The sequence below is a fragment of the Sorex araneus genome, chromosome 9, assembly GCF_027595985.1.
Source record: "Sorex araneus isolate mSorAra2 chromosome 9, mSorAra2.pri, whole genome shotgun sequence".
Lineage (NCBI taxonomy): Eukaryota > Metazoa > Chordata > Mammalia > Eulipotyphla > Soricidae > Sorex > Sorex araneus.
The window spans coordinates 22,183,762-22,210,627 of record NC_073310.1 but is presented as its reverse complement, the minus strand read 5'-3'; the positions used below and the strand labels follow the sequence as shown (position 1 = coordinate 22,210,627).

The 26,866-nt window shown below is 40.9% G+C and overlaps 3 gene segments (V, D, J or C); all 3 read right to left on the bottom strand.

Annotated features, from left to right (window-relative positions):
- Positions 1 to 520: 520 nt before the first annotated feature.
- On the bottom strand, positions 521 to 9,922 carry LOC129407085 (immunoglobulin lambda variable 2-11-like). The segment is given in 3 exon segments: positions 521 to 628; positions 9,434 to 9,765; positions 9,877 to 9,922. Coding segments are annotated over 3 exon segments (486 nt in total).
- A 5,119-nt stretch (positions 9,923 to 15,041) lies between these two features.
- On the bottom strand, positions 15,042 to 15,535 carry LOC129407084 (immunoglobulin lambda variable 2-18-like). The segment is given in 2 exon segments: positions 15,042 to 15,376; positions 15,490 to 15,535. Coding segments are annotated over 2 exon segments (381 nt in total).
- Positions 15,536 to 25,010: 9,475 nt separating this feature from the next.
- On the bottom strand, positions 25,011 to 25,546 carry LOC129407083 (immunoglobulin lambda variable 2-23-like). The segment is given in 2 exon segments: positions 25,011 to 25,387; positions 25,501 to 25,546. Coding segments are annotated over 2 exon segments (423 nt in total).
- Between the last annotated feature and the right edge of the window lie 1,320 nt (positions 25,547 to 26,866).

Here is a 26,866-nt window from a genome sequence, read left to right as displayed (position 1 = left end):
AATGTACCCATCTTCCTGTTGAAGGAACATGGCCCAGAATTCCTGGCTCAGGAGTCTAAGACCTCCATTCTGTGTTCTGTGTGAAATGGTGATGATGACAGAGGAGGCAGGTGGACACGATCTGACTGTTCTGTTTCCATAGCCTTCAGGCAAATCTGGGGTTTTCTCATTTTCCTTCAGACCTCTCAAGGTCTCCTCAACAGTCTGGGTTTTCTGTCTTATGTCTATATGGTGCCTGAACTAGGGATTGCGGTAGAAATTATTTAATGATTTTATATAAAATATAACTTTTTGAGGTATAACTCATGGGGGACTGAATCTCAGTCCTTAAGCAAAGCTCATAGAAGAGCAACTCATGGGACTTCATGCCTGTCAGGGAACCACATCAAGGTATTTCCCCAAGTATGAGCCTTAACTGTCTTTCAGAGGACACATGTCACAGCCCAACTCCAGCGAGGCATCTAAGTGGGAAATGGAAAATTCCCTGCTATTTCCTCTGCCACCTCCCTTCAGTTCAAGCTCAATACAGACCCTTGGGTCCACTAGTCCACCTGAAGCTCATTCTCAGCTGATGAACATCCTTCTGCTTGCCCCAGTACATTTCTTTGCAGTTAGTGATCTTGATGTACTGGTGGGGTGAGGGGTGAGGAAACATACAAAAAGAAATAAAATCAACAAAGGAGGAATTTCAATTAATAAATGTAAGATAACATTGGTTTGTGCTTTCTGCCTGGCCACAAGGAACTTAGGTTTATTGGGTTTTACTCATCACAGTGCTCCCCAGGCACTCCCATTCCTCTGTGATTATCTGTAACCTCTTTCTTTGTGCTCTGCTCCCCCAACCAGTCAATCATCTTTATTTCCTAATCAGACTTTGTTAACTTATCAATTTTGCTCAGAGGTTACTGTGGCTCTGCAATTTACTTCTGTCCATGCTCAAGGGACCAAACAGATGCCAGGACTCAAACTCAGGTCAAATGTGTGCAAGGCAAACCCTTGCCTTGTACTATACTGTCATTTCAGCCCCTTAAAACACTTAAGAACATAATGTGTTTCTAGTCATATTGTAGTATTTAAAAATAAATTTCAAAAAACCAAAAATTGAGTGCAGAGAGATAGTGCAGTACAGGGCACATGTACAGATCCCACATTCCATATGGTTGGTTCCCAGAGTCCTGCCAGGTGTGATCCCTGAGCACAGATTAGCAGTTAGTCTTGAGCTGGTGTGACCCAATCCCTACCCTCCAAAAATAAATAAATGGTCTACATCAAATTAAACATCAAAATTAATTTTCTGCTTCTGCATTGCCAAGAAATTGTAGCTTAATTAAAAATATAAAACACTGCTGTATGAAAGTGAAAGTTCTAACAATTTTTTACATTTGACAAAGTACTAAAATTCAAGATAAACCAGGAACTCACAAAACTCAACAAGAGAAAAACTCAATGGTGGGGAAAACAGCTGCCAAAATAATGATATAGGGAAGAGACATTTCCTAAACGACATACATAGATGGTTAGCAGCATGTGAAAAATTGTTCACCACCTCACATTTAACGGGAAAATGCAAGCGTCAGTGTCATTCTGAATGTGCAAGCAACATAATCTAAGGGACAACCCACAGCGAGCCCTAGCTAACAACAATAAAATAGTACTTGGGAAGCAGAGGCAAGCATGAGTAGTCTCTGTCAAAACAACACCAGTGAAAAAGTCCTGTTGCATGATGTGATATATCAGTTGGTCGAAGGCACAGAGACAAGACAGGGGTGAGGAATGGAGAAGCTCAGAGGGTCAAGGCATCGATGTGGCTCATGACAAAGAGTGATGACCAGAGGACTCCTTTCATTCTATTTTTTATCAGATACATCCTAATGACTTCATCATTACAAGGAAAGAATCACTAACGAGAGTAAAAATAGCTATAAGATAAGCATTCATTTCAAGAACATCAGGGTGTACATTGTCTTGTGAAACCTGTGTTGTCATGATTAAAACGTCAGAGAAAGATACAGAGCTGGACATATTGGCTCTACAGATTATGTCCCCATATTCTTGTGTTTGGTTACACAAAAAACAAAGAGAAAGCTCCTACGGATACTTAAAGTTCAAACCAGATTAAGGGTGTGGAATAGAAGGGGGAAACCGCTGCTATGTACTGCCAAGATCATGTATGACCAGGCGAGCGTTTGAGAGCATGCCGTACTTTTCCAGATCATCTGGACTCACAAGTTCTAGCTTGCCCACTTACCTCTTAGTGAGGCCTCGGTTCTGCTTTCTGCTTGTAGGGCAGCAACCAGAGGTTCTTCTTGATATCCTAGCTTAGAACTAACTAAGTCCTATGTTATTTTGTGTTTAAAGAGACAAACCTTAATTCCTTATCTTCATTGAGGAATTAATGCATTCATTTCTGATGTAGTATGTCAGACAGGAAAGGGCCCCTATGGCAAAGGAATTCCTAGGAAGTAATAAAACCAACAGGGCCAAGAAAACACAGGAAACACAGGAACCAAGGCTGATAAAACCTTCCTGGGCCTCAGTAACAGACGCAGAGAGGGCTGGACCCCGCTCATAGAGAAGATCCAGCAGAAACAAAGGCCAAGAAAGGAATTTCAAAGAAGAACACCAACTACTCCCAACTCTACGTAGAAATCCCACTTGGGGACAGACTGGAGAAACTCTATAAAAGCCACCTTGAAGAAGGAAATACACATATCTGATGTCCATGCCTATATGCCGCTTGTGCCCATGCAACTGAGCACTTGTAGTGCCAGAGCACATGTGTGGCTCACATCTCCACTCTTGACATGTGGACTGGGCTCTCTCTGCCTTTGGAGAAGCCTGCCTTCTCTCTTGTCTGTGTTCCTATCTCTCCCAATTTCTCTCCCTCCTTCCCTTCCTAAATTATCCAAACAAAATCTGTTTTTGCTTCACTGCTTGTGTGCTCCTGAAATTCTTTTTGGCAAGACAGGACAAAGTACCTGGAAACCCTGGGTAAGGCCTAGGACTGACTTTCCTTCCCTGCAACGAGGAATTCCCACTCCAACCTGAGTCCATGATTCCCACAGAAATCATCTGTCAGGGATCAACTCTCCTGTCAAGAAGACCAAGTGTGGTGGAGAATGGGCACTGGTGGAGGGATGGGTACTCGATCACTTTATAACTGAAACGTTAGCATGAAAGTTTGTAAGTCTATAACTGTACCTCACGATTACTAATGAAAAAAATTTTTTTTTTTTAATTTTATTGAATCACCATGTGGAGGGTTACATAGTTCTCAGGATTATGTCGGTTATACAATTCTCAAACACCCTTCACTTCACCAGTGCCCATCTTCCATCACCAACCCCCCCAGTATACCTGCCGCCCCCTCCCACCTCCCCAGTCCCAACCCTTGCACATGATATGTTTCACTTCGTTTACGCCTTATTTCGATTACATTCCATGTTTCGACACACAACTCACTACCGTTGTTGGGGTTTCCCCCAAAAAAGAAAAGCAGTCCTATTGCCAAGGAGGCATTTGATAGTTCTCCATTGCTAAGAATATAGAGATATTAAGTCCCGCTGTTTGTTACATAGTTTTTCTTTTTCCCCCTTGCCCCGCGCCACCGAGTTCACGCCTGTTTTAGTAATCGCCACGCTGCCTGACAAGGGAAAAAAACCAAAAAGGATGGTTATTTCCCGTCATCAGCAGGCGTGGGGCTCTGGCTTAGTTGATAGACTAGTAGAGTGTCTCCAAACAGTCTCTGGACCCGAAGGTCTTGCGCTGGTATCGGCTCCGGCTCGAGATTCCACCAGCGTCCCGCTGTTCCTTGTACATAATTTTTCCCCTTATATCCCATTCCCACGCCACCAGGTCTGCTTGCTTAATGGACATCACACTGCAGTTGATGACACACCGCGTTTCTTCCCGAGAAAGAAGAAAATTTCTTCTCAACCGGCGTGGGGATATAGCTTAGTTCAGTCTAGTGAGATGGCTACCACTTTGATTGCCTTCAATGTTTCAGCAACAGACTTACTATTAGGATCTCCCACAAAAGTCCGCCCCATTAGAAAGGAACCATTACATATTGCTCATACTAAGATGACATTAAGTCGCGCGGCCGCGGCAGCGGCCGCGCGTTTTTGGGTTTCTGTATAAAGTCCAGGGAAAGTACAACCAGAAATAACATCACTACAAACTTTTACCCTTTTATGGTGCTCATAAGATGGAGAAACCTAGAGAGAGGCTCGGCGTCTCCCTTTTGCGCTCAGGAAAACCGCAGCCCCTGCGCTGTGCTCAGGAGGGAGGAGTTGAGAGAGAGACAGGTTAAAAGAATTGGGGGATGCCCGGGTCCCACTGCTTCAGCACGCCGTAGGGTCTCTGGTCCCATGCCGGAATTAGTTCAGTGGGCTGCTTGGGGTCCGAGTACGCTCCCTCGGGCCCCTCCATCGTGCTCGCTCCACAGCCGGGTCCAAAAGGAAGCACACGTGGGGGAGGTGGGTTTAAGTATCTAACTGCGGTGGGCGGGGGTCGCCGCCCCCGCCCCCTGGGGACTCCCTCAAGCGCGCTCACGTCCTGTTTTGGCTGGATCGGCGTCTCCCTTTTGCGCTCAGGAAAACCGCGGCCCCTGTGCTGTGCTCAGGAGGGAGGAGTTGAGAGAGAGACAGGTTAAAAGAATTGGGGGATGCCCGGGTCCCACTGCTTCAGCACGCCGTAGGGTCTCTGGTCCCATGCCGGAATTAGTTCAGTGGGCTGCTTGGGGTCCGAGGGCGCTCCCTCGGGCCCCTCCATCGTGCTCGCTCCACAGCCGGGTCCAAAAGGAAGCACACGTGGGGGAGGTGGGTTTAAGTATCTAACTGCGGTGGGCGGGGGTCGCCGCCCCCGCCCCCTGGGGACTCCCTCAAGCGCGCTCACGTCCTGTTTTGGCTGGATCGGCGTCTCCCTTTTGCGCTCAGGAAAACCGCGGCCCCTGCGCTGTGCTCAGGAGGGAGGAGTTGAGAGAGAGACAGGTTAAAAGAATTGGGGGATGCCCGGGTCCCACTGCTTCAGCACGCCGTAGGGTCTCTGGTCCCATGCCGGAATTAGTTCAGTGGGCTGCTTGGGGTCCGAGGGCGCTCCCTCGGGCCCCTCCATCGTGCTCGCTCCACAGCCGGGTCCAAAAGCTGAAAAAAAAATTTTAAATAAAAAAAAGCAGAAGACGTAGTGGTCTTCAGGTGTGTCTTACACAACTCTGTAAATATTCCAGCCTTTGCTCATAATGTACCTGCTAGTGCTCCTTAATGTACCTGCTAAAAGGAGACTCAACTGTGTCAGAAGGAAACATTGTACTCAATAAATGGCCATTCTGTCCCATGGGTTGTTGCTGTCAGGTCATCTGTCCACACCACGTGGACAGTCACTGTTGATCTCCTTCTTTGTTATTGACCCTGATGAATAGAATTTGAAGGTGCTAATCTGCTTGGCTTTATTTGTAATAAATCTCCATGACTCTTCCTTGCCAGCAAAACATAAAAACAGATAGTTAAATGAATGTGCATTTTATATTTTTAGATTTGTCATGGGTGAAACTGTGAATTTAGGATAATCTTGCTCAAGATTTTAAAATGTCAATTTGTTTCTGGATTATGATTGGAAGCGGCAGAAATTTATACCAAGGTCATTCATTTACTAATTCATCAAGTTATAAATGAATTAGCAAAATGAGCTATACTCTTTTTTTTTTTTTTTTGCTTTTTGGGTCACACCCAGCAATGCACAGGGGTTACTCCTGGCTTTGCACTCAGGAATTGCTCCTGGCAGTGCTTGGGGGACCATATGGGATGCCGGGGATCGAACCCGTGTCAGCCGCGTGCAAGGCAAATGCCCTACCCGCTGTGCTATTGCTCCGGCCCCAATGAGCTATACTCTTAAAAAGCATTATCACTTGTCCATAACAAGAAGGTTCACTGTATCACTGTCCTCCCGTTGCTCATTGCTTAAGCAGGCATCAGTAATGTCTGTTACTCGTAATATTATTACAATTTTTGGCATATTGAATACGCCACGGGTATTTTGCCAGGCTCTGCCGTGTGGGTGAGATATTCTTGGTAGCTTGCCAGGCTCTCCGAGAGGGACAGAGGAATCGAACCCGGGTCGGCCACGGGCAAGTCAAATGCCCTACCACTGTGCTATCACTCCAGCCCAACAAAAAGGTTAATGTAAGTTTTAATGAATGGTCGAAAATACTGTGATAACTAAGAACAATTTCACACAATTTATGAAACTATTCATATCAAATGAAAAGAATAAGCAAATGAATTGACACAGAATTTAAACATTTTATGGTGAGATGGTGAGTATTAATGGTATTGGGAGGAACTGATAATACATAAGGAGACTCTTTAAGATGATAAATATACTATGGAATAATAATGTTAATGGGTGTATCAATAAGAGAGTATTAGAAATGGTGAGTTACATATCTTTTTAATTTTATTTTTATTGTTGACAATAATTTATTACATTCAATATTCCAACATCAATTCCATCACCAGTTTACACCTTTCCATGACCATTTTTTTTTTTTTTGCTTTTTGGGTCACACCCAGCGATGCTTAAGGTTACTCCTGGCTTTGCACTCAGGAATTACTCCTGGCAGTGCTTGGGGGACCATATGGGATGCCGGGGATTGAACCCCGGGTTGGCCACGTGCAAGGCAAACGCCCTACCTGCTGTGCTATTGCTCCGACCCTCCATGACCAATTTTGAATATTCCCATCTACCACCCACACCTGCTCCAGAAGAAGGCCCTAAATGATTTATTTTGTATTGCTTATTATGAAAAATCCAATAAAATTGATCAAAATTTTTTTATCTAGAAGAAAGTGTGTGAAGAATGTTGTATCTCAACCTGGTGCCTTTAAGTCTTTTTATAAGAGATTTACTACCATGCAGTTACAGGTTGAGATATGTTGCGAACATATATATATGTATATATATGTATAAAATCAAGTTGCCTTCTGCTTTGCACCCCAATGTGGTGTGCTACTCCTGGTATGTCAGTGGTGTAAAGAATGAGATTTGTGTCTTTGGATTCCAGAATTTCTAAAATTTAAATACATTGATACAGCTGGACTTAAATTTTTAACTGGATGATGACTTTAGGGACAGAAGCATCTCTGCAGATTGTTGCTCTCTTTTGAGATTTATTTGTGAGTCTCTGGATCATATCAGTTAATGAGCTTACATGGTAACAGAGGCAGTTTGTAGGTATTACTTCCAGGCTCCTGGAAGTACAGGGAGATGGAGGGGTACCCATCCTGGAGTTCAATAGAGACTGGACATTTGGTCACAAAACCCACATACCTGAGTGTTGCAAAAAATTCACTCACGGATGTGGCTCATTCCAGCCTGTGGAGATTAGCCCGGAATATGATGGATATTGAAATCTGGAAGGTTTGGGCTGCTAGGGCTCTGTTGGGGTGAATGAGTCCCTCTGAGTTAAATATCTAAAGTGACTGAAATTGTGGAGTGCCATTTGTGGAATATAAAGTGACAGAATGGGAGACTAACACCCAAGAATAGTAGAGATAAAGACCTGGAGGATTGCTCCACAGCTTGGAAGCTGGTTTCTCATGCTGGGGGAAAAGGCAGCTCAGATATAGAAGGAACCACCAAGTAAAGGATGCTTGGATGGGGTATGCGTGCTGAAAGTTGACTATAGACCGAACATGATAGCCACTTAACATTGGATTGCAAACCACAAAACCCAAAAGGAGAGAGAGAGTGAAAGGGAATGCGCCTGCCACAGAGGTGGGGGTGCAGGGGCAGGGAGAAGGGATACTGGGAACATTGGTGGTGAGAATGGGCACTGGTGGAGGGATGGGTACTCGATCATTATATAACTGAAATGTAAGCACAAAAGTTTGTAAGTCTGTAACTGTGCCTCATGATGATTCATTAAAAAAAAAGTTTTGATGGTCTTTAAAAAAAAGAAATACAAATGTTTTATAATATCCTTGATAGAGCCCAAAGTAGAGCCCACCTAGCCGGAGTGATTCCAGGGTGCCGCTTGCTACCTGAAGCAATTATTTATAGCTGATGATATCGTTCCTTATAAGAAAGAAAATTAAACTGTAAGGTATTGTGTGAGTAGTGGGGGAAAAAAGATATTATTTGTGAAACAAATTCTAGTGAATAGTTTATTTTAAGCTTTTTACAGTTTATGAGAGGAACGTATCATGGATGTACTCAATTACTGTTGCTGCTCTTCTGCACTAAAGTTTAAATCCTTTTGAAAATGAGTATAAGATGCCAAATAAAAAGTTTACAAGGTGTATATTGTCCTTCCTGTAATGATAAAGGAGGTGTTATTGGGCCAGTCACTGTATATAACCTTAGTGAACATTATTCAAAACAAGATAACCCCTGTCAAAGTGTTGGAATTTGCCTAGAACACTGCAAATGAGACCAAAGAAAGTTGAATGGAAACAGAATCTTACATTTGCATCAAGGAAAGAAGAATTAGGGTTTTGAGTAATTGAACTACCTGCTCTGTCAAAAATTAAAACAAGATTTAGTATAAAAGAAAATAGTAAACCTTCAGAGGTATATGACAGTGTCCACCATTTCAAAACATAATATGTTTTGATTTCTAGTTACTAGTTATTGCTCATATTTTGAAACTGTAAACCATACATAACAGAGATGTCGATAGGAACTAAAATGAATAACAGTGTTATTGGATTTAATGTATTTATATTTACTATGCTTGTACAGGATGTGGCTCTACTCCATGTCCTAGTATAATTTCTACCTAGATATTTTTTCCTTCTATTCATCTATTAGTGTGCCCTATAAAAATTATTATAAGGCCACTGGACCTACAACTATCATATAATGTTAGAACACGTAAATAGCACAGAAAAGTTAGTAACATTGAAAAATAAAATATCTTAGAATAAAAAATATAGAGTGCAAGTTCTATCAAAAAACTTTCAAAACTTATAGGTATATAGACTATCTCACATCATCATCACTGTCATCCCGTTGCTCATCGATTTGTTCGAGCGGGCACCAGTAACATCTCTCATTGAGAGACTTATTGTTACTGTTTTTGGCATATCCAATACGCACGAGTAGCTTGCCAGGCTCTCTGAGACAAGCGGAGGAATCGAACTCGGGTAGGCCGCGTGAAAGGCAAACGCCCAACCACTGTGCTATCACACATCATATATAAATTAATTGTTGTGCATGCTCATATATGCACGCAAACTCAGAGAGAATTAGAAAAAATTGAAAGGAGCTGCAAATTTACAAGATTGTTAAAACTGGGCAAATACAAAAGGACATGAAGAATGTTATGATTCTTATCATTTTGTAATTAGTTAAGTTCAAAATAATCATGAAAAGAAAAATATCTGAATATAGAGGGAAGGAGCATCAGGAAACACTGAGCAGGTTTTTGTCTCACTTCCCTATGAGAATGAACCACTGTGTCTCCGCTACCACTCCTGGGTGAGCAACAGTGGTAATCAGCCTCGTCCTCAGGCCTGAGCCCAGAGATGGTCAGGGTCGCTGTGTTGCCAGACTTGGAGCCAGAGAAGCGATCAGGGATCCCAGACGGCCGCTTATTGACATTATAAATCAGCATTTTGGGGGCTGTGCCCTCCTGCTGCTGGTACCAGGAGACATAATCATATGCCCCAATGTCATTGCTGGTCCCAGTACAGGAGATGGTGACTGTCTGTCCTGGAGTCCCAGACACTGAGGGAGGCTGAGTCAGAGCTGACTGGGCCCAGATCCCTGAAAAAAAAACCAACACACTCTGATGAGTTCAGACTAGTTTTGGTTGAAAGTAAGGAAGGGAGACAAGGGTGAGCCCAGATGTTCCCAGGCCCCTTCCCAGAGCCTCACCTGGGCCCTGGCTGAGGAGGCTGAGCAGGAGAAGAGCCCAGGTCATGATGGAGATGCCCAGAGTGCTGCCTGCTGACACCCCAACCCTGGGCCTGGCTCTCTGCCAGCTCTTATCCCTCCCCTGCCCCAGAGAAGGGAGGGGCCTGCATGCAAAGCTGCTTCCTGCACCTGCCTCTGCTCACCCCTCTTGAACCTTAGATGTCTCAGAATTTCTTGATATTAGAGACATCTAAAAAAATTCTTCTGACATTTCTCTCAGGAAAAAATATTTCTTTATACCTGATTTACAGAGATTAATAAATGTGCTGAAACCCCTTGTGTTCATAATGTCTGTGTCTTATACTATGCTAGGATGTGACAATGTCTCCATGAAAAAATAAACCTGGGGCACCACTACAGATTACCTCAATTGGGATTCATATTACAGGTTATTTTATAATATTCAGAAAAGTTAGTAACTATATCTGAAAAAAACTTGCTCTGATGATCTCTTACTTTTCGGACTACAAAGAACATACTTTTCACTGCTCCCTGATACACTTCTTTACTTCTTTGTGCTGGAATATGTGCAGTACTGAATTTCGAAGGCAGCTTGATCACTGGAACACTCACCTACCCACCATAGGGATGCTCCAAGTTGAGGAAGTCCAAGCAATAAACAGCAATACAGAAAAACACAAGGAATGATATTCCCCTTTGTGTCTCACTATGTTGCCTTTGCATTCTTGAACTTGTCAATATCAATTTCCACTCTCCGTCTCTCATCCAACAAGAGTCAAGACAGTAAATGATGTACTGTAATTTGGCATTTGAATGACAGTAGTAAGAGAAAAAGAGAGAAGGACAAGCTCAGTTTTTGTGCCTTTGTATATATACACAGTGAGTTACTTCTTATGAATTTGTATTATCCAATATTTAATTCTATTTTACCTTATATAGTGATGACAATACTATGAACAATACAGTATATATGATATACATCATACTAAATAGTATATAATGAATATAGTATAACATGTAATTCTATATATTATACTATATATTATTCAAATGGTTTCAACATTGTTGGGCTTCCTTTAAGTCAGTGAACCAATAAATATATAGGTGTATGATACTTCAAGCTCTCTCTATAAATGCTATGTAATATAATTCCACCTCTCCAGACTGTATTTGTGAATGCCAAATAAAATTACATCTGACCATTATTTCTTACAAAATCTTGGATAAGTAACAATCCCAGTCGTAGCACACCAGACTGTACGGTAATGTAATGTAAAAGACAACCAATCTCAAACAAACATTACTAGCAATCTGAACTAACAAAAATTGCACAGAAGGCTAAACTATAACAACTGCTAGGAAACTCTCAGACAAAGACTTAATACACAAATGGTGATATACAATTTCACAAATTTTCTTATACAGAAATACTTCTTGACTTTTCCATTCTCCATTAAGTAGTAAAAAGCAACATAAAACAAATTATTGTGCACCAGCAATGGGGCATGATTGACGGCTGTTTGGGAAAATGGAGTCAATTGTAGAGGAAAGGTGACAGTGGTGGTGGGATTGGTGTTGGAATATTGGCTGCATCTAACAACAAATATTGGCTGTCTCGTTATTAACTTTGTTAACCACAATATTTAAATAAAATTGGCGGGAGAGGGATAGGGAAAGGCTTGGAAAACTACATACTATTTCTTACATTTTGTCTTTTTCTTTGAATTGAAAATGACCCAATAATATCTACAAAGTATCCACTCTAAATGTAAGAATACAGAAATATTTTTGAAATAGAGAATAAACATGCCATAAAATTTGATAAAAATTTATAGCAAGATAATATAAATATATAATCTTCCAAGTGGTAAATCCACCAGTATAGAAGCAATACATATAACTCTATAATTCAAATAATCAGAAAACTCATATTCCTAAATGTATACACACTGACCAGGGTGGCCACAAGAGTTTTGAAGACACAAATAGAAGTGAAGTTGTAGATGAAGGAGCTCAAGTTGGGATCTTTGCAGAGGGTCTATTGATGTGCGGCTGTATGCTCTTGCTACTTATTTGAAATCATTCAGGTACCTCCAAGTAGAAGGTGCAGAAGCAAGAGGGATTTCTCGTAAAAGAAGAGGCTTTCTCATAAAATGCCATGGCAGTTGTGTGTCCCTGAGAATGCTGAGAACATTCCTCCTCTGAACTAAATGATCAGGAAAGAAAAGACTTTAATCAACTGGGAAAACATCCAGCACTTCCTTTCACGAGTCATCCCCTGCAGTCAAGGGAAGAGATGTGGGCAAATGAAATAGGAAGCAAATTGAGAGTATTGTATCCTATGATATGCTTTGTTCTCTGTTGTTTAATTTCATGTACATTTATTAGACCACAGATGAGTTTCAATATTTTGGGCTTCCTTCAGCTCAATGAACTAGTGAATGTACAGGTGAGTGATACATAAATCTCTCTATATAAATGATATATTAATATGAACCTTCCTCTGCATCCTGCCCAGTGAAGTCCAACATAAAATTATATCCCCTCTTTATCCTTTTAAAGACTTGGAAATCTACCTTCAATTTCTCAAAGTTTGTCTTTCCTTTTTCTTCAATTTTCACATTCTCTTATACCTGTGCTCTAAACCTGAGTTAGGGTATGTAAACTAGCTCACTGTTTAAAATTCCTGATGGGCATGAGTTAGGTTTCCAGGTTGACACCCAGTGCCACCACATGTTCTGAACAGGATCCTAGAAGATCTACTGTTTCAAATTGGAAGCTTTGCTGCCTACATCTCAGCACCAAAGGGATTTTCTGCAATACATCATCCAGGTAGATGTGAACACCAAAGCAAACAGCTGTAACCGAGGGCATGCTAGTACTAAGAGACATGTGAACTCTTATAGCAGAAAAATACTGCCCCAGGGATCACAGTGCTGAGTGTGTGAGCACGAAAATCTGATGTGTGGCTCCTGTAGGCAACACGACTCAATGTGAAAGCACCAAGGTCAGTGTGTCTACAACCCTTAGACATTACACAAAAACAACTAATAAAACAACTAAGAAGGAAAGGAGAACTATAAGTTCAAAAACATTGTTTTAATAAAATACCACTTTAAGGTCAAGTTAAATAATACTCTCAGCATCAGGTTCCACTCCAGCTGTAGGGAGCTCATACCAACATTTCTCCATCCCAAGCAGTGGAGAGCCCTTGAAACACACAGAGAGAGGACAGCTATTTGACTAACTCAATATGTAGTACTGTAGCAATGTCGCCTCATTGTTCATCGATTTGCTCGAGTGGGCACCAGTAACATCTCCATAGTGAGACTTGACATTATTGTTTTTGGCATATTGAATACACCATGTGCAGCTTGCCGGGCTCACCGAGAGGGACGGAGGAATCTAACCCGGGTCGGCCTCATGCAAGGCAAATGCCCTACCTGCTGTGCTATCACTCCAGTCCTTTGTTATCACTCAATAGATGGATCATAAAATGTAGAATAGGAGGGAAACTCCTGCATATAAAGAGACAGCAAAAGTTGTGAACATCCTGCTTTCCACTTTGTGCCTCTGGACTCAACAATAGCCACCAAACTAGTACTCCCATCCATATTTCTTCTAGGTAGAGTGAATTGTAGGCATCTATGGTACATCATAGTTTTCAGAATAAACCACAGCAAGGAATTTTCCCGACCCAGCTGTTTACCTCCATCTGGTGGCCACATGCTGCATTACACAGACTGATAAAAGGCACAACTGAAAAAGGCACAATTGAGCTGAAAATCCTCTCCTCCAATCCCTTTCCTTTCCTCTGTGTTGGGAAACAGAGACTTGGAGGGAAATGAAAAAATTGAAAACCACTTTGTTTCTTTCTAGTCCTTTCCTAACCTCTTTCTCTGTCCTCAGAATCCAAAAAAGACAAAGTAAATTGAAAGAAAAGAAAAACAGATGATTTCTACAAAGTGCCCATTTTATGGTCTTCTTTTTCATTTTTACTCTGTTAATTTTTAAAAGTCTAAAAACAGCACAGTGCCATCTTAAATATAAGCATACTGTGACACTTCTGTCATGTTGACTCACCTATCAGTCTTGCTCTTCAAACTCATGACCTAAACCTCTGAGAAAATGCAATTGAAGCAACTGAAATTCATAGGCACACTGGTTTCCCGTGGTTAAAATCTGGAGCTCCCTTGAGGATGGGGGCCGGCCATGTTCCCCAGTAACCAAGCTCTTGCAGTCGCACCACTTGACAGTGCTCGCCAGGCAGACTGCTTATGACCTAACTTCATAGCTTCACTGAGGTTCCTGCAGACTCATCCCAGGTCTACAGACCCTGAAATTTTTGGACCTCCAAATTCCACAGCACTTAGTCGTGTTCACATTTCATTTGCTTCAGTTTGCTTCTGGATAGTCCTATTTAAAAGATTTCAAGTGTCTATATGCTTGTGTGTTGTGAATGAAAACACCAGAAACTGGTGCTTAATTTTATTCATTGATAAATTTATCAAGTCACAAATCATTTGTACTTGATAAAGGGAACTATTATTTATCTGTAACAATTAATTTATGTAGGTTTCAGGATTAGTGAACTAGAATATATTGGCATCATTAAGAAAAATTCAATGACTAATACTCTATATGAATTCCTAACAGGAATATATGAACTCCTAAAACAAGGCAAATGCATTGACATTGATTTTAAATATTTTTTATGTAGAGAGTTCAGGAGGAGAAGTATTGGAAAAAACTGATAGCATATAGGAAGTTTCTTTACTTAAGAGGAGAAATATAGTGTGGAATAAAAATATTAATGGATGTATCAAGGTAAATTATAAGAACACATGTCTAAAGGACTGAAATTATGGGCTGCCAATTGATCCAAAAACTCTCCAACATAATTGGTGGATATTCAGACTACCTCAAAAAGTTTATGACTTTAATATTTTGCAGGCCTGCATACCATAGTAGTTCAGAGAGAACTGGAATCATATATAAAGTGCAGCAAAAAGACTAAATATAAAAGAATTTGGAGAATGTTATAATTTTAAAATATCAAAAAACATAAGCTTAGAATGATTCAATTTCAAAATAAATGTGTAAACAAATGAAAATCTAAGTTCATTAGTGAAGGAGGATGAGATGACTGAGAGCAGGTTTTTGTCTCACTTCCCTATGAGTGTGAACCACTGTGCTGTGCCACCCCTTCTGTAGGAGCCACAATAGTAATCAAGCTCATCCTCAGGCCTGAGCCCAGAGATGGTCAGGGTCGCTGTGTTGCCAGACTTGGAGCCAGAGAAGCGATCAGGGATCCCTGACGGCCGCTTATTGACATCATATATCAGCATTTTGGGGGCTGTGCCCTCCTGCTGCTGGTACCAGGAGACATCATTATATCCCCCAATGTCATCGCTGGTTCCTGTACAGGAGATGGTGACTGTCTGTCCCGGAGTCCCAGACACTGAGGGAGGCTGAGTCAGAGCTGACTGGGCCCAGATCCCTGAAAAAAAAACCCAACACATTTTGATGAGTTCAGGTTGGTTCTAGATAAATCTGAGGAAGGAAGAAAAGGGTGAGCCCAGATGTTATCAGATTCCCTTCCCTGAGCCACACCTGGGCCCTGGCTGAGGAGGCTGAGCAGGAGAAGAGCCCAGGTCATGATGGAGATGCCCAGAGTGCTGCCTGCTGACACCCCAACCCTGGGCCTGGCTCTCTGCCAGCTCTTATCCCTCCCCTGCCCCAGAGAAGGGAGGGGCCTGCATGCAAAGCTGCTTCCTGCACCTGCCTCTGCTCACCCCTCTCTGGCCTGGCCTGGGACTCCAGATGTTTCTGCATTACATTAAAAATCATTATTATTCATTCATATATCTCTTGACTTTTGTTCTTATTTTGGCATTCATGGGGGCATGGAGGACACTCCCAGTGATAATCTGCTAACAGGGCTGGCATTTCAATGCCCAGGCTGCTTTGTGCTGTGAACCAAGTACGCTGTATGGTGCTGTGGACCACCAAGGCCATTGTGGTCTTGCTCTGGGACCCCAAGGCCAATCCTAGGAGACTGATGTGGTGCCAGAGATTGAACCAGAAATAGGCTACCTTTGGCACCTCTGTAGTTCTGCATAGCATAACTATCAAGCAAATTAATTATCTTTTATATAAATTTTTATTGCACAAACATTTTGATTCTTGACTTGAAGAGGAACATAAATGTGCTGACATCGCATACATTCATGTCCTTCCTAATCCTCTGGATCTCTGCTTATAATATGACTGCCTCAATGATCACTCAGTACCGTGTCACTCCAGGAAATGCCCATGGTGTGCCATGTTTCAGGTTCTCTCTAACATTGACAAAGTTAAATTACCCTTTTGTGTAAATTCCTGCTCATGATGGTTGTTTGCTGGTGGTGATTCTCTCAGGTACATACTTGTCACCACCCAAATCACACTTGTTTGTGCTGAAGCATCTGTTATCCTGAGTCTCAGAAGCAGATTGTGACTCCCAGGTCACCGACCCACACACACCAGGGAGGGAGACCTTTCAACAAACAAGGGTACCTGCCAGCAACAATAGACAACAATTTTGTCTCCGTTTCTCTTCAGATTTCCTTTGTATTATTCAACTTGTAACTTAATTTTATCCTGCTTTGATATTTAGCCCGAGTCAAGACTGGATAGTGTATCCCTCAGTATGTGTTACATGGAGAGAGATAGAGAGAGACAGAGAAATGCAGGCTTGATTTTTCTGCATTTCTATGTGTACAGTGCAGTATTTGTGGTATCCCATGTTTCTTATAATTGGTTTCTTCATTGTTGTTTCCAGAAATCTTCCTCCCTCCATCCTCTACCCTCCTGAGAAACTTGTTCTGAAAAAACTATCAATGTTTATTGAGACACTGTAATTTACAGATTGTTCATAATAGAATTGTTTCAGGAATACAATATCCCAACACCAACCCCATCACTAATGTCCCCTTCTCTCCACCAATATCCCCAATTTCCATCCCACCCACTTGGCAGGCATATAACAAATGTATTTCATAACAGTTGGTCCAATGAAACCAAGAAATGATTGGTAGAAGTGTCAAAAAAAGCAATACAAGTCAATTTATGATCATGAGACACTATATGTTTTTAACCTTTCTTAATGCCACATGATGGGAAGTTTCTCCTGCCTTTTAAAGGAGCTTTTTAGACACTTCTTAGAAAACAAGTTTCAAGGTTACTAATTTCCTACGCTGTTGCCTGTCCATGAATTTCTGTATCACTGTATCACTGTCATCACTGTCATCCTGTTGTTCACCATTGTACTTGAGTGGGTGCCAGTAATGTCTCCATCCATCCCAGCTCTGAGAGTGGGTGCCAGTAACGTCTCCATTTGTCCCAGCCCTGAGATTTTAGCAGCCTCTCCTTATTCATCTTTCACAACGATTGGAGGCTCTCTTAGGGTCAGGGGAATGAGACCTGTTATTGTTACTCTTTTGGGCACATTGAATAAGCCACGGAGAGCTTGCCAGTCTCTTCTGTGTGGGTGGGATACTCTCGATAGCTTGTCGGGCTCTCCGAGAGGCACATATATATGTATATATTTGTTTTTATATACATATATATGTGTATGTTATATATGTATACATAAGAATACATATATTACTCTCTATAAAATATATAGAGGAATTTCGTATAGTTCCTTCAAATCTGAATAAAAATCTAGCTGGATAGAGTATTCTTTTTTTTTTTTTGCTTTTTTTTTTGGGGTCACACCCAGCGATGCTCAGGGGTTACTCCTGGCTTTGCACTCAGGAATTGCTCCTGGCAGTGCTTGGGGGACCATATGGGATGCCGGGGATCGACCCGGGTCGGCCGCATGCAAGGCAAACGTCCTACCTGTTGTGCTATCGCTCCGGCCCCTGGATAGAGTATTCTTGGTGCGATGTTTATTTCATTGAGCTTTTGTAATATATCCTTACATATTTGTCTGATTCATAAAGTCTAATTTGTTAGATCTGCTGTCCACTTAACGGACTTACTTTGAGAGAAAGTTTTTTTTTTTGATCTTGCTACATTCAGTATTCTTTCTCTATATTGGGATTTTGTCATTTAAGATATGATATATCTTGGAGTTTTCCTAATTGGATCTATTTTCACTGGGACCACAGGGGCATTTTGGACCTCGATGTCTGTAATCATCAATTCTGAGAAATAATTATCAATTTTTTTATCTAGTGTTTCTTTACCACATTTGTCTTCCTGTTCTTAAGAGACATCAATGATTTTTATTTTGTTCCTCTTGGATTTATCCCATAGTTCTCTGGTATGCTGTTTATTTCTCTTCAGGGTATATTCCACCTTCTGCTGCTTTCTAGTGGTTTGCCCCTTCTCGTCTTGGAGCACCTCAACCTTCTGTTCAGCTTCTGTTATTCTGACATTCAGAGATTCTATCAACTTTTTAAAATATCATCTGCCATGTCTTTCATTTCTGTGATTTCTGACTGAAATCGTCTTCTCAATTCGACTTTCATACTTTCTTGTGCTTTGCTGACTACCTGTGATATCGCTTCATTGAACTCACTGAACATCCTCATCATAACTTTACTAAAGACACTTTCTGAGGATTTACTGGTGTTATGTATGGCTTCAGTGATATTATGTTTTGTTCATTGGGCTTGATGGGTTCCTACGTGTTTTCCCATTGGATTTCTAGTGTTCTTATGGTCAGGATGAGTGTTTGTCGTAGTTACACCCACTAGAGCTGCCAGAGTTCCCCGCCCCCCTGGCTCTGGAAGATACTAAGAGATAGAGCTGGACACTGCTCTCTGTCTTTTCTGCCTGTCTTGTGCTGTGGGACTTAAAAATGATGAAGGTCCAGTGTGGAGGCTGCTGGGACCCAAAAAAAGAGAGAAGGACAAGCTCCGTTTTATACCTTTGTATACATACACAGTGAGTAACTTCTTATGAATTTGTATTATCCAATGTTTTATTCTATTTTACCTTATATAATGATTACAATGCTATGTACAATATAGTATATATGATGTACATAGTACTAAATCGTATATAATGAATATAGTCACTGTCACTGTCATCCCGTTGCTCATCGATTTGTTCAAGCAGGCACCAGTAACGTCTCTCATTGAGAGACTTATTATTACTGTTTTTGGCATATCCAATACGCACACGCAGCTTGCCAGACTCTGCGATGCAGGCTCCATACTCTCAGTAGCTTGCCGGGCTCTCCGTATGGGGCGGAGGAATTGAACATAGATTGTCCAAGTGAAAGGCGAAAGCCCAACTGCTGTGCTATCGCTCCAGCCCAATGAATATAGCATAATATGTAATACTATATAAAATACTATATAATATTCAAATGGTTTCAACATCCTTGGGCTTCTTTTAAGTCAGAGAACCGATAAATATAAAGGTCTATGATACATCAATCTCTATATATAAATGCTTTGTAATATAATTCCACCTCTCCAGGCTGCATTGTGAATACCAACATAAAATTACATCTCACCGTTATTCCTTCTAAAAGCTCGAAAACAAACCCAGTCATAGCTCACCGAACTGTATGGTAATGTAATGTAAAAGACAACAAATCTCAAACAAACATTAATAAAAATCTGAGCTAACAAAAATTGCACAGAAGGCTTAACTGTAAATACTGCTGAGTAAACCCTCAGACAAGGACTTAATATACCAACAGTGATATAAAATTTTCACAAATTTTCTTATAAAGAAATATTTCTCGACTTTTCCATTCCCCACTTAGTAGTAAAAAAGCAACATAAAATAAATTATTGTGCACTGGCTATGGGGCATGATTGAAGGCTGTTTGGGAAAATGGAATCAATTGTTTGGGAAAGGTGACAGTGGTGGTGGGATTGGTGTTGGAATACTGGCTACCTATAACAACAAATATTGGCTGCGTTGTTTTCAACTTTATTAACCACAATATTAAAACAAAAAATAGGTGGGAGAGGGATAGGGAAAGGCTGGGAAAATTACATTCTATTTCTCACATTTTGTCTTTTTCTTAGAATTTTTTTTCAGTACTGACACTTTGTAATACACAGTGCCTGTCTTGCATGAGTAAGCTTTCAAGTTCAAATCCTGGTATCACCACATGTTATGAACATGATTCTGGAATCTCTGTTGTTTCAGATTGGAAGATTTGTTGTCTGGATTCCAGCACCAGAAGAGATTTTCTGCAATACAACATCCAGGTGACATGGCACAGCGAAACTCTCAGGAACATCCAATGATGAGCAGTACTAAAAGACATTAATATTTTCACCAGGAAAATAGGTTTCAGGGAACTCCAATGCTGAATGTATGGCCCTAATGAACAACACAGCTAAGGTGAAAGCACCATAGTCAGTGTGATAAGAAGACTTTACTATGAACAACAAAAAATTAAAAAAAAAACTAAGAAGGAAAGGAAAAGAGAACTACAAATCCATCAACTTTTAAAGAAACCAACTTTACTATTGAGCTTCAGCGATAGCACAGCGATAGGGCATTCACCTTGCATGTGCCCAACCCGGGTTAGATTCCTTCTCCCATATTGGAGAGCCTGGCAAGCTACCGAGAGTATCTCTCCCGCACGGCAGAACCTAGCAAGCTACCCGTGGTGTATTCAACATGCCAAAGACAGTAACAAACAAATCTCACAATGGAGACATTACTGGTGCCTGCTTGAGCAAATCGATGAGCAACAGGATGACAGTGAAAGTGACATTGACAGTGACAACTTTACTGTTGAGTCAAATAAATATTCATCCACAAATTCCTCTTAAGCTCAACTAAACTCAGATTCTATTTCTATACCCTATGCAGTTGGAGCTATAGCACAGCAGGTAGGGTGTTTGCCTTGAATGCAGCTGACCTGGGTTTGATTCCTCTGTCCCTCTCGGAGAGCCCTGCAAGCTACTGAGAGTATCCTGCCCTCATAGCAGAACCTGGCAAGCCACCTGTGTCGTATTTGATATGCCATAAACAGTAACAACAAGTCTCACAATGGAGACATTACTAGTGCCCACTTGAGCAAATCGATGAAAAATGGGATGACTGTGCTATGCAGTTGAAAGCCACAAGAACACTCAGAGGAGAGCTATTTGAGTAACTGAAAATGTGATGATAAAATATTCGTGAGGGAAACTCTGCATTTCAAGGAACATCAAGAGCACTGAACTTTATGTTTTTCATTCTGTGCTTCTGAACTCAAGAAGAGCCACCAAACTAGTCGCCCACCCATACTTTTTCAGAAAGAGCTAGGGATAGGCAGGTATTGATATTTCCTGGATGAATCCAATTCAGGGTAAACCACACAATGATCTCCCCAGACCAAGGTCTTCACTTCCCCTTAGTGACCACGTATTGCATCATCAAAACTCATGAAGAAAGCACATTGAACTGGAAAATCTCTCCTCCTGCTGCTCTCCTTTTCCTCCAGGTTTTTAACAACATCATTTATTTCTAGGACCCTCCCAGTCTCTCTCTTGTCCTCAAATCAAAAAGACAAAAAATATATAGGAAAGGAGCAGAATAACCCAGTAATATCTACAAAGCATCCACTTTAAATGTAAGCATACAGAAATATTTTTGAAATAGAGAATAAGCATACCATAATCACTGTCACTGTTATTGTCACTGTTATCCCATTGCTCATCGATTTGTTCGAGCGGGCACCAGTAACGTCTCCATTGTGAGACTTGTTGTTACTGTGTTTGGCATATCCAATATGCCACAGGTGCTTGCCAGGCTCTGCCATGCAAAAAGAATTTTCCACAAAAGAAGAGACTTTTTCATTAATTGCCATGATAGTTGTGGGTCCCTGAGAAAGAAAAGAAAGACTTTAATCAACTGGGAGAACATCCAGTATTTCCTTTCATCCTTGCAGTCAAGGGATGAAATGTGGGCAAAAAATGGGGAGCATATTGAGAGGATTGAACCCTATGATATGCTTTCTTCTCAGTTGTTTTACTTTCTTTACATTTATTAGATCACAGATGAGTTTCAATATTCTGGCTTCCTTCAGCTCAATGAACTAGTGAATGTATAGGTGAGTGATACATAAATATCTCTCTATAACTGATATATTAATATGAACCATCCTCTCCACCCTGCACAGTGAAGTCCAACAGAAAATTATATCCCCGCTTTATCCTTTCAAAGGCTTGGAAATCTACCTTCAATTTCTCCTATTTTGTCTTTTCTTTTTCTTCAATTTTCACATTCTCTAATACCTGTGCTCTAAACCTGAGTTAGGGTCTGCAGATTAGCTCACTGCATAAAGGACCTGACAGGATGAGTTAGGTTCCCTGCTCGACACCCAGTGCCACCACATGTCCTGAACAGGATCCTGGAAGCTCTGCTGTTTCAAATTGGAAACTTTGCTGCCTGCATCAATCCCAGCACCATAAGGGATTTTCTGCAATATGTCATCCAGGTGGGTGTGAACACCAAAGCAAACAGCTGTAACCCAGGACATGCTAGTACTAAGAGACATGTGAACTCTTTTTTTACAATTTTAATTTTTTTTTTAATTCTATTGAATCACCGTAAGGTAGTTACAAGCTTTTATGTTTGGATTACAATCTCACAATGATCAAACACATATCCCTCCACCAGTGCACATTCCCCACCACCAATATCTGGGGTATACCCCCCCTTTCCACCTCCCCCTCCCACTATGGAAGACAATATTACCCATAATCTCTCTCTACTTTTGGGAATTATAGCTTGCAACACAGACACTGAGAGGTCATCATGTTTAGTCCATTATCTACTTTCGGAGTGTATCTCCCATCCCAACTGATTCATCCAGCCATCATTTTCTTAGTAATCCCTTCACTATTCCATCTGACTTCTCCCCTCTGAAATGTGAACTCTTATACCAGAAAAATATTGCCCCAGGGATCACAGTGCTGAGTTGTGTGAGCACTAAAATCTGATGTGTGGCCCCTGTAGGCAACACAACTAAAGGCAAAAGCACCACAGTCAGTGTGCCTACAACCCTTAGACATCACACACAAACCATTACTAAGGCAACAAAGAAGGAAAGGAGAACTAAAAATTCAAAAACATTGTTTTAAAAAAAATACCACTTTAAGGTCAAGTTAAAGAATATTCTCAGCATCAGATTCCACTCTAGCTGTAGGAAGCTCATACCAACATTTCTCCATCCCACACAGTGGAGAGCCCTGAGAACACACAGAGAGAGGACAGCTGTTTGACTAACTCAATACGTAGCACTGTAGCACTGTAGTTCATCGATTTGCTCTAGCGGGCACCAGTAATGTCTCCATTGTGAGACTTGTCCTTACTCTTTTTGGTATATCGAATACACCACGAGTAGCTTGCCAGGCTTTGCCATGTGGGCATGATACTCTCGGTAGCTTGCCAGGCTGTCCAAAAGAGATAAAGGAATCAAACACAGGTCGGCCACGTGCAAGGCAAATGCCCTACCTCTTGTGCTATCGCTCTATTCCTGTCACTCAATATGTGGATCATCAAATGTAGATTAGGAAGGAAACTGCTGCATTTAAAGCAACATCAATAGTTGTGAACTTCCTGTTTTCCACTTTGTGCCTCTGGACTCAAGAATAGCCACCAAACTAGTACTCCCACCCATATTTCTTCTAGGAAGAGTGAATTTCAGGCAGCTATCATCATACTTTTCAGAATAAACCACAGCAAGGAATTTTCCAGACCCAGCTGTTTACCTCCATCTGGTGGCCATATACTGCATTACAGAGACTGATAAAAGGCACAACCGGAAAAGGCACAATTGAGCTGAAAATCCTCTCCTCCAATCCCTCTCCTTTCCTCCATGTTGGGAAACACAGAGACTTGGAGGGAAATGAAAGAATTGAAAAGCACCTCGCTTCTTTCTAGTTCTTTCCTAACCTCTTCCTCTGGTCCTCAAAATCCAAAAAAGGCAATGTAAATTAAAAGAAAAGAAAAACAAATGATTTCTACAAAGTGCCCATATTATGGCCTTCTTTTTCACTTTTATTTTGTTTATTTTTAGAGGTTTTATTTCAAAAATGTGTCATTTTTTAATATAAGAGTACTGTGACAATCATTGTCATGGTGACTCACCCACTAGTCTTGCTCTTCAGATTCCTAAACCCTGAGGAAATACAAGTCAAGCAACTAAAATCCATAAACACACTGGTCTCCAGTGGTTAAAATCCCGGGCTCTCTGAGGATAGGGGCAGGCCATGGTCCCTGCTACCGAAGCTCCTACAGGCGCATCACTCAACAGTGCTGCCACCATGCGGACTACTTATGATCTAACTTCATGGCCTCACTAAGGTTCCTACAGACTCATCCCAGGTCAACAGACCCTGAAATTTCTGGACCTCCAAATTCCACAAAACTTAGTCGTGTTCACATTTCAATTTGCTACAATTTGCTTCTGAATAGTCCTATTGAAAAGATTTCAAGTTTCTCTTTGCTTGTATGCTGTGAATGAAAACACCAGAAATTGGTTCTTAATTTTTTCATTGATTAATTTATCAAGTGACAAATGAATTATAGTCATAAAAGGAACTATTATTTATCTGTAGCAAGGGATTTATGTAGGTTTCAGGATGAATGAACTAGAACATAATGACATCCCTAAGAAAAATTAAATAACTAATATGCTTTATGAATCCCTAAAAGGAATATAAAAACTCCTAAAACAAGACAAGTGCATGAACATGGATTTTAAATTTCTTTATGTAGAGAGTTGAGGAGGAGAAATATTGGAGAAGACTGATGGTATATAGGAAGTTTCTTTAAGAGGAGAACTATATTATGGAATAAAAATGTTCATGGATGTGTCAAGGTAAAACTATAAGAAAACATGTCTTAAAGGACTGAAATTATGGGCTGCCAATTCTATCTAAAAACTTTCCAACTCTATAGGTGGATATAAAGATTACCTCAGACAATTAATGACTTTATTATTGTGCATGTCTGCATACCATACAAATCAGAGAGAATTGGAAACAAATATAAAATGCAGCAAAAAACTAAATATAAAAGAATTTGGAGAAAGTTATAATTTTTAAAAATAAAAAATCATAAGATTATAATCATTCAATTTCAAAATAAATATGTAAACAAATGAAAATCTAAGTTCATTAGGGAAGAAGGATGAGATGACTGAGAGCAGGTTTTTGTCTCACTTCCCTATGAGCATGAACCACTGTGCGTGTGCCACCCCTTCTGTAGGAGCAACAGTAATAATCAGCCTCGTCCTCAGGCTTGAGCCCAGAGATGGTCAGAGTCGCCGTGTTGCCAGACTTGGAGCCAGAGAAGCGCTCAGGGATCCCTGATGGCCGCTTATTGCCATCATAAATCAGCATTTTGGGAGCTGTGCCCTCCTGCTGCTGGTACCAGGAAACATCACTATATCCCCCAATGTCATTGCTGGTTCCTGTACAGGAGATGGTGACTGTCTGATCCTGAGTCCCAGACACTGAGGGAGGCTGAGTCAGAGCAGACTGGGCCCAGATACCTGAAAAAAAAAACCCAACATACTCTGATGAGTTCAGGTTGGCTCTGGATAAACCTGAGGAAGGAAGAAAAGGGTGAGCCCAGATGTTCTCAAGGTCCCTTCCCACACCTCACCTGGGCCCTGACTGAGGAGGCTGAGCAGGAGAAGAGCCCAGGTCATGATGGAGATGCCCAGAGTGCTGCCTGCTGACACCCCAACCCTGGGCCTGGCTCTCTGCCAGCTCTTATCCCTCCCCTGCCCCAGAGAAGGGAGGGGCCTGCATGCAAAGCTGCTTCCTGCACCTGCCTCTGCTCACCCCTCTCTGGCCTGGCCTTGAACATTAGATTTCTCAGAATTTCTTGATATTAGACACATGTAAAAAAATTTTTTTTATATTATTCTTCTCAGAAAAAATATTTCTTTATACCTGATTTACAGGGAATAATAAATGTGCTGAAATCCTTGTGTTCATGATGTCTGTGTCTTACACTGAGCTGGGACGTGACAATGTCTCCATGAACAAATGTAGTGTGGGGCACCCCTACAGCTTCCTGCAATTAAGAGTTCAAATTACATGTTATTTTATAGCATTTGGGAAAGTTAGTTGCTATCTCTGAAAAAATAAAAAACTTGCTCTGGTGATGTCTTACGTTTGGGACGAAAAATGTGCACACTATTCACTGCTTCCTGCCACACTTGTTTGTGCTGGAATATGTACAGTATTTTATTATTCAGGCAGCTTGATCACTGGAACACTTACCTACAAACCATAGGGATGCTCCAAATCGAGGAAGTCCAAACAATAAACAATAATACAGGAAAACACAAGAAGTGATACTCCCATTTGTGTCTCCCAACGTTGGTTTGCACTGTTAAACTTGTCAATATCAATTTCCTCTCTCCAACTCTCATTCAACAAGAGTCAAGACAGTAAATTGTGTACTGCATTTTGGCATTTAAATGACAGTAGTAGAGAATAAGAGAGAAGGACAAACTCAGTTTCGTACCTTTATATATATATTTATATTTATATATAATATATACACAGAGGTACTTCTTATAAATTTGTATTAATCAATATTTTATTTGGTTTTACCATATATAGTGATTACAATACTATGTACAGTATAGTATATATGATATACATAATACTAAACAGTATATAGTGAATATAGTATAATATATAATACTATATATAATACTATAGGTTATACTACTATAATGGTTTCAACATTGTTGGGCTTCCTTTAAGTCAGTGAACCAATAAATATGTAGGTATATTATACATCAGTTTCTCTATATAAATGACATTTGAATATAATTCCACTCTCCAACCTATACTGGAAATAGCTACCTAAAATTACATCTCACTGGTATTCCTTCCAAAAGCTTGTAAACATCCCAGTCATAGCACAACAGACTATACGGTAATGTAATGTAAATATAAACACTCTAAACAAATATTACTAACAATCTGAACTAACAAAAATTGCACAGTAG